The following is a 17,811-nucleotide window of genomic DNA, read 5'->3' as shown; positions in this document are numbered from 1 at the left end:
AGTAGATGTGATAGCGGTGTCTTCATCTGCTCATGCTAAAAATAGGCCAAGTTCTAAGGTTACGATCTCGTGAAATGAGGAGACCTAATTACCCATAAGCCCTTCTTCATTATGCCGAAGTGCTTAAAACAGCTAAGAAAAGAGCTTCAATCAAACATTTATTTGGGATGTCCCAAATTAAGGTGACAAGTAACCAAGATCTGTGTACACTGTACCGAATGCGAACTACAAAAACAGCCTCATCTGAGACAGCAACCGGACGGATAATCTTGGTCCAAGCTGGACATCTGGAATGTGGGAGTTTCAGCCAGGTCTCCTCCTAATGGCGTCCTCTGTAAAGAGATACAATTCAGTCAAAATACAAGCTAGGGAGGGAAACTCAAGGGTGGGGCTATCACATCTACTTCGTTTTATTAATGAAATTATAATTTCAATTCACACATTACATGTGCTTGCGAAATTAACAATTTCACTACATAAAACTCCGTAGATGTGATAGCGGCGCTTTAAAGCTCTGGTTTAGTTTTTTGGACTGGATTCCACATTCTTTAGTCTCCCTCAAGTAAAACTGCTTGAAAGTAGGTGCTCTAGACCAGTTTCCCAGTCCTAAAATTTCGGTAATCGAAGCACCTTTAGTGTAAGCTTTTGATGTAGAAGCCCCCCGGACTGAGTGTGCTCTATACACTGTAACATTGATCCCTGCATCCTTCATCACATTAGTTACCCGTCTAGCAACTGTACAGGTTTGTGGGGTTTCACATAACTGAGTAATAACTAATCTCAATCCCCATCCTTTCTCCACGTGTGTGCGGCCAATATAGTCTCTGATACACTGCACTACATAGAGCAAAGGATTCTAAGGATAAGCTTGTATGGTCAACTTAGGAGGTTCTGACCCAGGCTTAGAGACCTTTGTGGGCTTTGTCAAAAGAAAGACAACTTTGTCGCCCTTGTAAGATGTGAACTTTATGTTCATGGAAGTAAGTTCAGCTGATCGACTTGCTGATGTAAGCATCAACAATATAGACAGTTTCTCTGTCAGATACTTATCTGATAATTTACCATTTTCAGGCATGTTACCAATATGGTCCAGGACCACGTCTACATTCCAAGTTTGGTGGTATCGAGGACATTTAGATTTCTGATTGAAAATAGCTGTCATAAGTATCTTGGTCAAAGGATGTTGACCAACTTGGTAGCCATGTAAGTGGGGATGAAAGGCAGACAAAGCTGATCTGCTAGTGTTAACGGTCCTGTATTCAGATCCACTTTCATACATGTGGGTTAGATACTCTAGGATATGTTCCAAAGAGGCTGAAAAGGGATTGATTTGCCGTTCCACACACCAGTAAGGAGGAATTATAAGTTCTTTGCGTCCTTGGTCTCCCCTGGTGTGACAAAAGCGCTGCAGTTTTTTTGCGAAATGCCTCCTGAAGTGACCAGATTCCTGAAACCCTCCAGGCCGCTAATAGCAGTGTCCCGTTTGCTACCAGAGGGTGGGTTTGACCTTGTGGTGATTCCAGCAAGTCGGCCCACACTGGTAGAAGTATTGGACACTCCAACAGGACAGGGTACCACGCCTGGCCCTGCCACACAGGAGTTATGAAGGTCAGTTCTGCCCCCTCCCTCCCTACTTTCCACAGACATCTCCCGATCATGGAGAATCGGGGAAAGGCTCTCGCCCCTTTCCATTCCAACTGAAATGCATCTATGTAAGTTGCCTGGGTATCTGGTCTCCAACTGACATACTTCTCCAGTTGATGTGAGAGGCGGGATGCAAAAAGGTCTATCAAGTGGGGGCCAAGTCTCTGATTGCACTGGTTGAACACCTTGCGATTCAAGAGTCACAGTCTGCAAAGATGTTCTCCTTGCCCGGTAGATACTGTGCTTCCAGAGTTATCTTTCTCTGAAGTCCCATATATCTTTGGCTAATGTGACTAGAACATGAGACTTTGCTGAAATGGGTTTGCCGTTGAAGGCCGACAGATTGTCTACCCTCCAGCGAATGTCTTGCACACTCTTCCTGGAGAGTTTGATCCTGTGTTCGTAGTGCTGATGTTCCAATAGTTTCCATGATGATTGCATTTGTAGGAACCGGCTGTGTAACTGGGCTGGAACAATAGCTCTCATTGATGCTGAAAGCTTTCCCAACAAAGTGGTCAGTGTTTGAATCTTTACCACTGGTTGTTTCAGTATCCTGTGACATCTTTGAAGGATGTCCGTCACTTTCTTCTGGGGAACTGTTAGAGTGAGACATTGAGAATCTATCTCGAAACCCAGAAAGTTTCTGACATGAAGCAAGAACTGATTTCTCTTTGTTGATAACGAAACCTTGGTTCTTCAAAAGATACAAGAGACTCTGGGCAACGAACTGGACTCTCTGGGCTGCAGGCAAAAAGAATCATATCATCTAGGTATATGATCATCCGAATACCTGCTCTGTGTGCAATGCTTACCACAGGTTTCAGCAACTTGGTGAACGTCCGTGGAGCTGGTGCTAGGCCAAATGTAAGGCAGAGAAACTGAAACAATCGCCCTTTCCATTGAAAGCGGAGGAATTTCCTCTGGTGCCTGGCAATTGTATAAAGCATTCAGATTTTTCACTTTGAGTATTGGTCTCTGACCCCTGTCTTTTTGGGGAACTACGGAAATGGGATTCAAAAACTGAGATTGAGAATCCCCCAGATTCACACCCGGAAGAATCTCTTCTTTCGCCCCTTTCATCATCATGTTCCCAATCTCCTTGTCCAGTACAACCTGGTTCACCTGAGAAAGAGTTAACGGCGGATGAGGTTTTCCCTGGATAGGCTTTTGAATGAATTCTATTTGAAAGCCCTGAATGGTCTGAAGAATCCATGGGTTTTGAGTAATTTTTGACCAAATGGTGTAGAAATGTGTTATTCTGCCCCCCTAAACTATTTTCTGGGAAAGGAATGTTTTCTAATTTTAGATCTTCTATTTCTGGTAACATACTGTCTGGATGTTCTGGATTTTGAGCATTCAGATTCATGGGACTTGAACTTATGCCAAGCCTCATGAGATCGGTATTTGTTGAAAGAGAGTGAAACAAACCTATCTAGTCCTGAGGATCTTCCTCTTTTGCCACCACAGTCTTTCCCTCCTCTCCTGGGATTGAAGGATGCCTGAACTCTGAATCTGCGCCCAGACGAACTGGGCTTACCTTAGGGCTGCTACTAGAAAGGCTGGTTTCGAAAGAAATTAATCTTTTTCTTCGGAGCCGAATGCCGCTGACCAAGAGTATACCTGGCCTTTTTCCACTTCCCCTCGGCGAGTAGTGTGTTGTAAAAGTCTCCGAAGAGCTTCCCTTTAGCATCGGCCAAATCTGCTCATACTTGTGAAGCAACTTTTTTGCTTTCTTTGGATCCTTAACCAGTTTGGATAAAATTGAAAGCCGCCTGTGAAAATTGATGGACAAGTTAGCTTGTCCCACAAGGCAGACTGACTTTTCTACAATGTCAAGGAGTTCATAAATGTCTAAATCAGATGAAGCCTCCCTGCGTCTGATTTTGTCAAGATTTCCCCATAAATGGGACAAAGGACCCATGACATTTAACATTCTCTTTTGAATAAACTGCAAAAAGATATCTGTTTTTTTTTCTCAAATGACCTGTCCTGCACTTCATCTAAATACCCATCCAGTTGGGGAGCAGTCAAACAATGCTCATCAGGTATGGGGTGATCATCAAGAATGTCCTCATTCAACACATTATCTTTTTTGAAGGTAGAGAACTGAGTATTAAGATGACTTGGCAAGGACCAAGAACCTGATTCTGCCTGTGTGATCGAAAATGGGACATATTCATCTGCTTGTTCAGCTGAACCGGCTACAGTTGCATGACCCAAAGATCATATCGGTATAAGGTCTCTGCATGACCATTTTCAGAGCGGGGTTTATCAAGTTTTTTGACACAAACGTTTGAAAATCGACCTCTTTTTTGTGAGGGTTCGATATAGTCGTCCGCATCCGGCCCTGAAAACGTGCCAGGCAGATGGTAACTATCAACCACATCGCACTCGTCACTATCAGTCGAACTGTCAGTCGAACTTGACTCGCTCGAGCAAGACCAGTCTGAGATATCATGTTCAATCCTGTGGATGTTTTTCTCCTTTTTTCTAGTAATCCTATAACCTTTAGGTAAGTGATCTTGCTTGCCTGTGCTACTGGCCCCCTGCGAAGTACCCCGAAGTAGATCTAACCTTCGGACCCACGTGTTCGTCATCGTGGCTCGTACTGGCCAGATTTAACGACACTTGACTGACTGCTCCACTTTCGGGGGGTTTGTCATGATCCCCTGAACCTTTGGAAGGTTGTTTGGGGATATTAGATTGTGTACTACTCATATTTACCTCGTATACTCACAAAAAATCTCCAGCGAGATATGTACGTGTGATTAGCATGAGGCCATGATGAAGAAGGGCTTATGGGGTATTAGGTCTCGTTCTCGTTTCACGAGATCGTAACCTTTGAACTTGGCCTATTTTGAGCATGAGCAGATGAAGACACCGCTATCGCATCTACGGAGTTTTGTGTGGTGAAATTAGGTTTAGGTTTCAAAAGCCCAAAGAACATCTGTTCGCTTTCCATTCGCAAATGTTTATCATTGTTAACTAATTCATAAAACGAAAAGACATTATCATGACCAAACCCCGCATACACCATTGTGTTTGCCAACATTTAAGCAACGTACATTTGGATCTCAAATTTGGTCCTTTTGTTTCAGGCCGGTTTCCCCAATAAAATGCTCACAACACCCCGTGTCGTTAAAACACATGTAACATCTTTTCTGCGGCAGTCCATGTTGTCCATGCATATGTTGTTTTATATAGTAAATAGTCTATCTTTTGCGAACCAGAGTATCGCACCCATGGATTCAGTAGGTATGGCAACCGTCAACCGAAGTATGATGTAAATCGATTAACATGAGGTAACATTGGTCAACCAAGGTTAACTTGGGTTCACCTGGGTCGCCCAAGGTTTTGAAATCAAACGCAAACATTGTTCAGAAATACATATTGCCTCTCTTACAATTGTCACGCTTAGGAAGAAGCCCTTCCTTGTATTTCGGGTTATTATTAATCCTTGAGACAGGAATTTGGTGGTACATGTGCTGGACCCAGCAATATTTCTCTCTTTGTACAGATTTTTATTTGTATGCGTCTTTGGTACCAAGTTGACATTGTTGTTTTTCTTTCAGAACCATGGACATCGAGGCAATTGATACGTCATGTGTGTTATTTAACACCAATCCCTCAGCTTCAAGCACAAAGGGACCATAATGCAATCACAATTTCATTAAAATCAGACCTTAGTTCTCGCTACCGCTAAACAAAGATCTGAAGACATCCCATTAGGGGTCACGTCAGAACGACCTTTCATCCGACCAATCAGAGCGTCGCTTACCAGATAATGAAAGTGAAAGTCGGAATGTGATTTCTAATCATGCAACCTTGAAAACTTTGACATGGGATTTTCCGAACGATAGTTACGGATTTAACGACTGATTCCATACAATCTAGACCATCTATTAGCCATTCCAGAATGTTCCTTTCTTCAGGTTTCAAATTTGTAATCGAGAATTTGCCCAAATATGTTTCGAAGCGTAGTCACCAATTTGAAATTAGTGCCGTAAAGCACGAGAAAGCTGCCTTCTGATTGGTCACTCCATTGGTCGGTCAAAGTTCGCGCAAGGTCGGTCTGACGTGACCCGTAATGGGATGTCTTCAGATCTTTGTTTAGCGGTAGCGAGAACTAAGATCTGATTTTAATGAGATTGGGCAGATTTCTTCCTCTGTTAACCCACCGGTTTCTACAAGCATGTGGTAGTGTTTCATATGGCACATATATCAATTAAGCTCTTTCATGCGTCTTTGGTACCAAGTGGACATTGTTGTTTTTCTTTCAGAACCATGGACATCGAGGCAATTGATGCGTCATGTGTGTTAACACCAATCACTCAGCTTCAAGCACCGCGTACAAAGGGACCATAATGCAATCATAATGTGTGAATCATGTCGGAATACTTAAGAATCTAAATATGGCCTATCACTGCATGTGACTAAAATTCACTGTATTCAACAATAGCAACGAAAAATGGCTTGCATCTTTCCTAGAAGCATAACTATCCTCAACATGGCCTCACGTTTTGCTAAGGCGATTTGAAAAGCAGGAAAAGCTTTAAATGAGCTACAATTTTAACTATCACGACAGTCAGTTAAAATAGAAAATCAGCAGTCTGCACAGTTAAACTAAATGCCAACTCGTACAGTTTTGTTTATGAAACATCTAAAAATATATTCATCACACAAAGGTTATACATTGATACAAATACTAAAAAGGCATACTAAAGCAAAACTTGACCACAAAAAAGTACGCTAGTAAAAATTAATAATGTTTCCACGCTGAAAAACACCTAATTTAGTTTTCGACTCGTCGCATCAAAAGTAAAGATAAAAATATCTAACTTATTATCGAGTGATGTATATAAATACTGGAACGATAATGGTCCGGGGGCCCTTCAGTGCATGATATAAGTCCGATATCAAAGTTCAAAATATTAACCTAAAAGGCTAAAAACTTGCCCAGATAATGCTTCATGTGCTCGGATGAAATCAGATTTGTTACTGCCCAGCGAGAAAATGGTATAGTTCCTAACTACCAACTTTTTGGCATGGACAGCGCATATACGTACCTCCTGTGGCATCGTGAAGTAGCAGACTTGGGGAAAACAAACATGATAGAGTGTGCCAACCCCGCCACTTCCCCGAATCCCGAACCTTTGAACTTTTGACACCGAGTCTTGTTCGCTCGACCCTGTATACTACTAAGACACATTTTCAAAAGCACATGTCATGTTAGAATTCAAGTTACAAAGCCAGATTACCCATACTCGGCATGAATGGTTTTCTTGCGATCGGAGAGGATATATTCCTTTGGCAGGAAAAACCAAGCTTCTCTGCTCCGGTGTTCTTAGTGAGACGTCCAGCCGAAACTTTGCCTCAAGAACACGATAAAAGGCCGTGAAATCATAAAGTGTGTGTGTGTGTGTGTGTGTGTGTGTGTGTGTGTGCGTGGCTGCGTGCGTGTGCGCGAGTTGGGGTACAGATGCCCCGCATACACCCTTCCCTTTGGATCCGTCAATGTCCTGTTTGGATTAAGCGCAGTCATCTACGAATTTATACGAATTTATTCTGTTTCAGGTAGACCCTGCTTCTAAAAAAAAAAGTGCAACCCCAGCCCTCCCTCAAATCCTGTCTCATCCAAGTAATTTACGATATTATGATAATGCGACAGCGTGATAGCGCCACGCGACGGAACGGTAGAATGCTATTCGGATCACTGTTGCATCGCGCTATTGATAGTACTTCTAGTACTATGCCCCTACACCTTGCCATCTAACCGGATGGGGAGAACATTGGCCTACATGACGTCCTTGTTGCGCTGCTGTTAATGATTGTCAATATTGTCGCGCTCCTATCCCCACTCGGGTACCACACAGCCAACGGCCAAAATAGGTCTAAATGCAACTGCGACGTGACAAATCCGTTCGCATAATCCCTGGGTATCACTTTTTTAAGCAATCTACACCGTGGCCTGTTTGGCATATTCGGCGCACATTCTACGTCCTGGCCTCATTGACACACACCTGTATTGCAGGGGAGGTAACTCTCGGTGAGATTGAAAACAAACCAGCGTGTTGTCGCAGTGTGGACGAGCTCTCTGTGGGTGACGGCGGCTTGAATTAACTGGGGATAACATACTGAAACATGTCGGTTTCTGAAATTTGTATTAACAGACTGTCAAGGCCGAGCTTCAGATGTGACTGACATGCTGGTGATTGCATTCAAATGTTCCATCTGATATATCGGGGATATGATGAGAAACACAAATCACCAGAGTGAGCGAGGTGACTGATCACTGATGGGCATGCCAAGGCTATTGGCCATCGTCGTGTTTCTAGTGACAGGAGTAGGTGACACCGCCGGGTCCACTTGCAGTTCAACATGCACAACTCAGGTGGGTCAAATGCAACAGTTGTCATTCGGCTTAAGAGTGTATCGATTGATTACTATGACGTGTGATTCAACGAGTCGGCCCAGTAACACAATTCACCTGGAGTCATCAGGGGCCCTCAATGGGTTTTCACTTTTGATCCGAAGGTGACGATGACAAAACATATATATATGTGTGTGTGGGTGTGTGTGTGTACGTGTGTGTGAACTTATAGGTGTAGGTATCTTGTGACCTACGCAGAAATCTATGGGAACATATATATATATATAAATGTTGAGAAAAGATCTTAATTACTCTTAATTCATAATTATAATGCATGCACATAGGTCTTCATTTTAGTTACTTTTAGCCAGATGAACAATATTGTTGTCCATGTGTTTTATACCTTGGTAGACTTACTTCTTTGTCGAAATGACTAGATCTACTGCTTTAAAAAAAATTATTCTTGTTTTTCTCTGCATGATCTGAATGTAATTTATATTTCTATCGGCTATTTATGGGTCAAGAAAGCTGCATTAACAACACTCAGGACTTTTAGGCAATATTCATCGATCTAAATTCCCCTAAGGCCAAAGGGTAGTTTGGACGATCTAAAGGCATGAATTTTAGTGAAATGTCTGGCTAGTGACCAGTTATCTCAGAGGACCAATTATCAACACCTTCCCGTTATAGAGCGCACATAATCGCATCTCATTTTATTTTTACTGGATTTCATTAGAAGAGAAAAATATTTATCCGAAAATTATGAACAAAACAGACTCCAGTTAGGAAATATTTTTAAAAAAACCCACCATAATCCCCAAAATACAATTCTGAAACCTGTTTGAACTACCATATTCGACGTAACAAGTGCCTAGGGTGCTCTCAAAATTAGAAATAGAGGGCTCTTAATAGAATATAATTTTGGGGAGAAAAAAAACAGAGTTGAAAGATAGTAAATTTTGTGGTTTATGCTGACAGCCTGATATGATACAAAAGAAGAATCTGTGCGTATACTACATGATAGATATATTTTCCAGAACTTAATTGCCCATGAATAAGGGTGCATATAACACATGAATGCTTATTATACACAAATAATTAAGTCTTGTGTACATTGATCAATTAGAAGGGTTGTTAATTGTGATTGTTCACTAGCCAATATATTAGCAAATATCGTTGTGGGTGCTTATTAGAGCGGGGCGCTTATAAAGTTGAATACGGTATATTTCCAAAAAATGCATAACCTGTATATATTGCGAATATCCATTGTATATAGTGTTAGCATGTGTAGATCAGATTTTTGTTTTTTGTCAGTTTGCAGTTGACAAATTGATGATATCATTTCTTATTCATTTTGATGAATATAAAAATTGAGTGCAATACCTGAGATGCTAAAAATGTAATTTGTATAACTGAAGCCGTGCACATGATCAGATGGCACAAGCTGTTAAGTCGATGGCGATAACTGGTACAGTAAGCCTACGGGAAAGTTCTATTTCCATTGTTTTGATTCCCTATCGTAGCGTTATAACAGAAATCAACTGAATCTCATTGCACGGACAGAAACAAGCACATTTGCTCATAGTTTCACAAAATTAAAGTTACTGGTACAGTCAACTTACATGGAATATGTCAGAAATAACATTACACACACAAAAAATGCTGATAACTGGTCGGTGACCAGTACACAAAAGAGCACTTTATGTCTTTATACCAGTTTATTGATACATCATGGCAAAATATATTCTAATGGTATATATGTCTTGTTTAATGTCTGAGAATTTAATTTGTTTACAAGATGCTCACTGTTGTCATTTATACAGCCTTGATACCATGGATGTTATATTTCTTTACGCAAATATTTCTCAAATACAGTAAAACCTCATTACTTCAGAAGCATGCTAAGCCAAGACGATCTTGTTTGGATCAAGGACTATTACTGCAATCCATGATTTGATTGCATGGAAATTTGTTCACTGGACGATTACTCCAGGAAGAGTACCGTCTAAATTCAATGGGTTTCACTGTTACCAAAATATGCAGGTTTGCAGTATGATTATGATGTGCAGCGTTCTGAATACCGTCTTGATGTGACACACAGTTTAGGGCACATGTCACATGATGAAAATGTCATTTTACCAATACATATGCTGGTCTCCACAATTGAAGGCATCTTGATTACCATATTTGATGTGATAAGTGCCCCGCCCTCATAAGCGTCCACGCCGATATTTGCTAATATATTGGCTAGTGAACAATCCCAATTAGCACCCCTTCGGATTGATCAATGTATACAAGACTTATTTATTCGCGTATTATCTGCACTCGTGTGTTATATGCATTCTTAATTATTGGCATATTAAATTTGTATGGGTCCTTCTATTTATTTATATTAGCTGCAGTTTTTTTAAATGAGGGCCTGAATAGTTTAGTCAGGGCCTGTAGCTCCTTAAGCCTGTGGTCCTGATTGCAGCCAGGGAATTACTTTTATTTCAAACACTGTACAGATGCACCATTTTTGTACACTTGTGTACATTGATTGAGAATGATGTTTTAACTGTTGGCTTTGTCCTGTTGGAAACCTCCCTATTATATGATATGGAAAAGTGTGTTGTGAACAGGATATGAAATATAGGTTCAGGTATGGCACTGTTTTTTAACTAAAATTTCAAGTGATCTTAAGAAGTGGCCTTTTGTTGGTCGTCCTTTTGTGTCTTTTTCATTTTCTGCATTTCTTCAGAAACCAAAGCCCTCTGAACCTCCGGTATTTGTCTCGACCTGCTGAGAGGCTGATATTCGGTCCCCAGTGTGTATCAAATGCCAGTCAAAGTACCCAGATAGGACTTATTTATGTTTCTGTTTATTGCTTATAACTCAACTTACCAATTTCCAGATTTGTGTTTCACTGACAACAGAACCATTAAAGGAGATGATGCATTAATCTTTCACAAGCTTCATGGAATTTTCAATGTTCAGATTCACCTCTGAATGTAAACAACTTGAAAAGATTCCATTTTTAAACAAAGCAATGTTTTTCTCTCAATATGCTTGTTAAGGGCACATTAAATATAATTCCAGGAACCTGACTCTTTGTGTTGACAATTAAAAAAATAGTATCTACAGAGCCCTTTTCAGATGTTTAACATGATATATAAATACTTGACTATAATTCAAGATCAGGATGAAACTGCATCCGCTGTCTATTGCGCTGTCTATCCGCTGTCCGAGTGCGGCGTTAAACAACAAACAAACAAAATTATACATCAAGCTGACGCACAGTTATGAAACTGAAATACTGTTCAAAGCAGTGTTAAGCCCAAATCACTCACTTGGTCGCCTGTCACACCAAGTGGTTGGTTTTATACTGATATCACTTGGCTGATAATGTGTTATCAAATGCCAATGGTGTAGATTGTTGCCTATCACACCCAGTGGTTGGTTTTAGACTGATATCACTTGGCTGATAATGTGTTATCAAATCCCAATGGTGTAGATTGTTGCCTATCACACCCAGTGGTTGGTTTTAGACTGATATCACTTGGCTGATAATGTGTTATCAAATCCCAATGGTGTAGATTGTTGCCTATCTCACCCAGTGGTTGGTTTTAGACAGATATCACTTGGCTGATAATGTGTTATCAAATCCCAATGGTGTAGATTGTTGCCTATCACACCCAGTGGTTGGTTTTAGACTGATATCACTTGGCTGATAATGTGTTATCAAATGCCAATGGTGTAGATTGTTGCCTATCACACCCAGTGGTTGGTTTTAGACTGATATCACTTGGCTGATAATGTGTTATCAAATCCCAATGGTGTAGATTGTTGCTTATCACACCCAGTGGTTGGTTTTAGACTGATATCACTTGGCTGATAATGTGTTATCAAATCCCAATGGTGTAGATTGTTGCCTATCACACCCAGTGGTTGGTTTTAGACTGATATCACTTGGCTGATAATGTGTTATCGAATCCCTATAGTGTAGATTGTTGCCTATCACACCCAGTGGTTGGTTTTAGACTGATATCACTTGGCTGATAATGTGTTATCGAATCCCAATGGTGTAGATTGTTGCCTATCACACCCAGTGGTTGGTTTTAGACTGATATCACTTGGCTGATAATGTGTTATCAAATCCCAATGGTGTAGATTGTTGCCTATCACACCCAGTGGTTGGTTTTATACTGATATTACTTGGCTGATAATATATTATCATGGTGTAGATTGTTGCCCATCACACCCAGTAGTTGGTTTAGGACTGATATCACTTGGGTGATAATATGTTATGGCTCGTGAGTAGTGAGACCCTCTGCTGCAAGCTCTACTAAATTTATTTGAAAGGATTCACATTGCAGTCAGAAAACATCAGACTTGATCATATTGGTTCCAACAGGCATAAGTGAATATCCTTACAATAAAATTGGCATCTCAATGGTTCTATTGAGGATGCCAATTGGTGTATTTCACCATCCACGAGGCACTCATCAAGTCGGCCATATTGGTCCCTACAACTGGTACACAGCGTGGCCTTCTCATGCTGATTTGGGCTATCGGCTTATGGTCACTACACTGGTTTTATCAAGCATTGCATGTGTAAGTACAACTACCTGCCAACTATTTGATAAACATTTACTTGGTGAAGATGTGGAAATGAATCCAGGACCGAGAAGTTTAGATGTAACTAATTTTGATGTGTTTAAGAATGAAGTAAAACAGGAGCTTCGTACATTAATGAATGAACTGTTGAAGGCCATGAAGGACATCGAATCTGACACCCATAAGTTATATTCATGTGTGAATGGATTTCGACATGACATTGATGTCATCAAAAACGAGCAACAAATTTTGAAATGTGTTGGAATTGAGTCTTTCATCTCAGAAGCCATAGGATCCCTCCCTGATGGAAAATCTCATCAAAAGGGGTAAATGATCTGCATTATTATGTGGAAAGACAAGAGCAATAGTCTCAAAAATAATGTCTTACTTAATGGTGTGTCTGAGAAGCCTGATGAAACTAGTTCCGACATTTTCTTGTATGTTCTATTTTGAATCAGCATACCAAGGAAGATGACCCAGAATTCAAATCTGAAGATATTGCGACAGCCCATAAGCTATGAACAAGTTCTACCACACATGCAAGGCCAGTTATTGTCAAATTCCATTCTCTTGACACTAAACTGAGAGCAATTAGCCTCCAACCTGGCCTGAAAGACAGTGGGATTGGCATCGCTAGTGACCTTACCTTATCACAGAGGCAGACTATTCTTGATTTCAGAAGCATCAACAAGAAAGGCTACTCCAGGAGTGGGAAATTGGTTGTCATTGAACTCGCCCCAGAAGTTACAAGTGCCAGGCCACAAGATACCAACAACAGAGCTTTTATTAATAGGGATACAGCTCCATCAAAAGTGAGAGCACCACCTGTAACTCGATACTGGACAGGCAGAGATGTCTATGTGTTTTTTGCATGTGTCTATATCCATCCTTACGACTCTCCTTGGTATCACACCAAATCAACAAAACATGACACCTCAATGTTACAAGACTCACTTCTTGATTTTCTACAAGAATGTGGTGATTTGTACTTGTTCATGGGTGGCAACTTTAATGCCAGAACAGCGAGTGAACCCGACTTAATAGATGAAGACATAGCAGAGAGACTGGATCTGCATGACTTGTCTATTTGGTAAGCTAAATCTAAGCAGTTGCTCGTGGGATAAAATATAACACAAAACAGGAACTCAGTTACTTATTTTTTGCTCAGCTGTTTGTTTATCTATTTATAATGGCCGTTGTGATACTGACTTGGGAATTGGTGACTTTACAGTTTACAGTGCCCCTGGACCAAGCGCCATTGACTATGTAGTCATCCAGCTTCATTGCAGAGATATAGAGACAAGAAATAAGCATACATCGGAGTTGAGAGATAAGAAATGTAACTATAATGTTAGTTCTTGTAACACTTTGTGATATAATATACACAACAGTAATGTGTTTTGGTCTGTTTTCAAAAGGCTTTCACAAAGTTCATCACATTGACCCAATATATCCATACCACAGTGGTATAATCACTTTAAGAATATATTTAACATGGATGATCTAGTTGACGATGAAGGTATAGATTTTGATGATATTCATAAAGGCTTTGATGACATGACCCGGTTTATCCTCGACCCTCCGATTACTGAAGATGAAGTTGAAAAAGAAGTAAAGGCTTTGAAATGTAAGAAATCTGCAGGTACTGACAAGTTATTTGCAGAGTTCTTCCACAGTTCCTTTGATTTGTTTTTGCCATATTTGGTAGTATAATTAAATGCCATATTTGGTAGTATAATTAAATGCCATATTTGGTAGTATAATTTAATGCCATATATGATTCTGCAGCATGGTCAGTGGGAATCATTGTTCCCTTGCATAAACGGGGATTTCCATTCATCTAATAATTACAGAGGTATTACAATATTAAGCATTTTTAGTAAAATATATATATCTATTTTGGACTAATGCTTATGATAGACTTGTGGAATCACATGCCGGATTTCGTCATGGGTACTCCACCATTGACAATATATTTATTTTACAGTCATTGATTCAATGGTATCTATCAAAGAAAAGGGGCCATGTTTATGCTCTGTTTATGTTTTTTTCAAAAGCTTTTGATTTGGTTGATAGGTCGAAATTATGGACGATTTTAAAAAGGAGAGGGGTTTCTCCAAAACTGTTAAATGGAGTACAAGCTGTTTATTATCAGGTACATTCATGAGTTTTGTCTAATGATATGTATTTGGACATGTTATGATTTTGATTTGGGTGTATGACAGGGTTGTGCCCTGAGTCCATATGAATTAGCACAGGAGATTGAATCCATATGGTTATCCAGACATGATTGAACTGTTTTTGTGATTGTTTGCTGACGATGTCATTTTGATATCTGATCCACTTTCTGGCCTACAGAAAAGAACATGCATATTAGAATGATAATGCATTAATTACCAGTTAACACCTAATTTGGATAAGACTAAAGCAATTTCTTTAAAATCAGACCTTAGTTCTCGCTACCGCTAAACAAACATCTGAGGACATCCCATTAGGGGTCATGTTAAGACGACTTTTCATCCAACCAATCAGAGCGTCGCTTACCAGATCATGAAAGTGACAGTCGGAATGTGATTTCTAATCATGCAACCTCAAAAACTTAAACACGGGGTATTCATAGCAATAGATACATGCTTTACGACTGAATCCATAAAATCTGAACTATCTATTAGCCGTTCCACAATGTTCTTTTCTTCAGGTTTCAAATTTGTAATGGATAATTTGTCAAAATATGTTTCGAAGCGTAGTCGCCAATTTGAAATTATTGCCGTAAAGCACGAAAAAGCTGTCTTCTGATTGGTCATTCCATTGGTCGGTCAAAGTTCGCACTAGGTCGGTCTGACAAGACCCGTAATGGGATGTCCTCAGATCTTTGTTCAGCGGTAGGGAGAACTAAGAACTGGTTTTAATGAGATTGAGACTAAAGTGGTTCTTTTTAAGAAGGGGAGGTATTCTCTGGAGAAGTGATATGGTATTATAGACGGAAATATCTCGAGTGCTGGCCATTCTATAGGTATATGGCTATAACTTTTAGTAAAGCATATCTTGGCATAAGCATGCTAAAAGTATGGCTTCTCAGGCTAGAAAACTTTTGTTGGGCATATTAAGGATATTACATACGTTTCAGCCAATTCCGTTTGAAATATTTTTTTAGGATATTTGATACTAACATTATGACTATTTTACTTTATAGGTGTGAGGTTTGGGGGTTGGACAGTGTAGCAAATATAGAAATCATTCACATGATTACATGTAAACACTTTCTTGGAGTGAAGATCTCAACACCACATTACACAGTATTGGGTGAATGTGGCAGATACCATTTGTATATTTTGCATTTAAATGTTCTATAAAATTTTGGATTAGTTGATTGCATATGCCAAATGAAAGATATCCAAAAAGGTTTTACATTATGCTTTTACAAGCAGCAAATAATGGCAAAATTAAATTGGGTTTACAATATATTTGTTGTTTCGACTTGGATTTGTATGGGAACCACGAACAGTAAGTAGCAAGGAATCCTTTATCCTTTACTAATGGCAAGATTAAGATGTTCATTGAACAGCATTGGCACGCCTTTCTTTTGAGCAATTCTAAAACTAGAAATTATTCTTTCTTTAAAGGTACTTTTGGAAAGGAATTATATATAACATGTAACAATTGCAAAATTCAATTTCGTTGCAGTTTCCATGGTCCCAAGACAGAAACTGGCAGATATTTCAATATTTCTAGAGATTAAAGGCTGTGCATTCTTTGTAATGAAAACACTGCGTGAGAAGTACAAATCTACTAAATTTATGTCATACCCTACATGTAACAAATACAAATATGCTTTGGGCATCAACAGATACAAATGAAATTCGACACCTGGCTATGTATATTTATTACGCAAATTGCTTCAGAAAGATCCATACTGACTGATAATATATATTGTTACATCTATTATATGCAGACTTACCACCTGTATGAACATGGACCAGAGGCCTACATTCTTCATGAATAAAGATCTATAATACAAAACCCCATTGGTGTAGATTGTTGCCCATCTGACTCAGTGGTTGGAACCATGGCTGATGTAAAACAACACACTCCTGCACTCCTTGTGGTGGTCACGGTGACAGCGGTTGTCTGTACCAGTGCCAGCTGATTGAAGCACTAGAGACACCCTCCTGCACTCCTTGTGGTGGTCAAGGTGACAGGGGTTGTCTGTACCAGTGCCAGCTGACTGGAGCACTAGAGACACCCTCCTGCACTCCTTGTGGTGGTCAAGGGTTGTCTGTACCAGTGCCAGCTGACTGGAGCACTAGAGACACCCTCCTGCACCTCTTGTGGTGGTCACGGTGACAGCGGTTGTCTGTACCAGTGCCATCTGACTGCAACACTAGAGACATCCTCCTGCACCTCTTGTGGTGGTCACGGTGACAGCGGTTGTCTGTACCAGTGCCATCTGACTGCAACACTAGAGACATCCTCCTGCACCTCTTGTGGTGGTCACAGTGACAGCGGTTGTCTGTACCAGTGCCATCTGACTGCAACACTAGAGACATCCTCCTGCACCTCTTGTGGTGGTCACGGTGACAGCGGTTGTCTGTACCAGTGCCAGCTGATCGAAGCACTAGAGACACCCTCCTGCACTCCTTGTGATGGTCACGGTGACAGCGGTTGTCTGTACCAGTGCCAGCTGATTGAAGCACTAGAGACACCCTCCTGCACTCCTTGTGGTGGTCACGGTGACAGCGGTTGTCTGTACCAGTGCCAGCTGACTGGAGCACTAGAGACACCCTCCTGCACTCCTTGTGGTGGTCATGGTGACAGGGGTTGTCTGTACCAGTGCTAGCTGACTGGAGCACTAGAGACACCCTCCTGCACTCCTTGTGGTGGTCATGGTGACAGCGGTTGTCTGTACCAGTGCCAGCTGATAGAAGCACTAGAGACACCCTCCTGCACTCCTTGTGATGGTCACGGTGACAGGGGTTGTCTGTACCAGTGCCATCTGACTGGAGCACTAGAGACACCCTCCTGCACTCCTTGTGGTGGTCATGGTGACAGCGGTTGTCTGTACCAGTGCCATCTGACTGGAGCACTAGAGACACCCTCCTGCACTCCTTGTGGTGGTCAAGGTGACAGGGGTTGTCTGTACCAGTGCCATCTGATTGAAGCACTAGAGACACCCTCCTGCACTCCTTGTGGTGGTCAAGGTG

General features: G+C 40.8%; 1 protein-coding gene and 1 pseudogene across 1 annotated transcript in view; one reads left to right on the top strand and one right to left on the bottom strand.

The window, feature by feature from the left end:
• Nucleotides 1-303: 303 nt before the first annotated feature.
• LOC139444906 (uncharacterized) lies at nt 304-4,419 on the bottom strand (annotated as a pseudogene).
• A 3,336-nt stretch (nt 4,420-7,755) lies between these two features.
• The window catches only part of LOC139445610 (uncharacterized), a 138,247-nt gene continuing 128,191 nt past the window's right edge, over nt 7,756-17,811 (top strand). The window contains exon 1 of the mRNA XM_071226773.1: nt 7,756-8,035. Coding sequence (XP_071082874.1) covers nt 7,940-8,035 — 96 coding nt within the window. The 5' untranslated portion in view covers nt 7,756-7,939. The remainder of the gene's footprint in view (nt 8,036-17,811) is intronic.

This window comes from Haliotis cracherodii, unplaced genomic scaffold (assembly GCF_022045235.1).
Source record: "Haliotis cracherodii isolate W230 unplaced genomic scaffold, xgHalCrac1.p SCAF_6, whole genome shotgun sequence".
Classification (NCBI taxonomy): domain Eukaryota; kingdom Metazoa; phylum Mollusca; class Gastropoda; order Lepetellida; family Haliotidae; genus Haliotis; species Haliotis cracherodii.
This window is presented reverse-complemented; position numbering and strand designations above follow the sequence as displayed.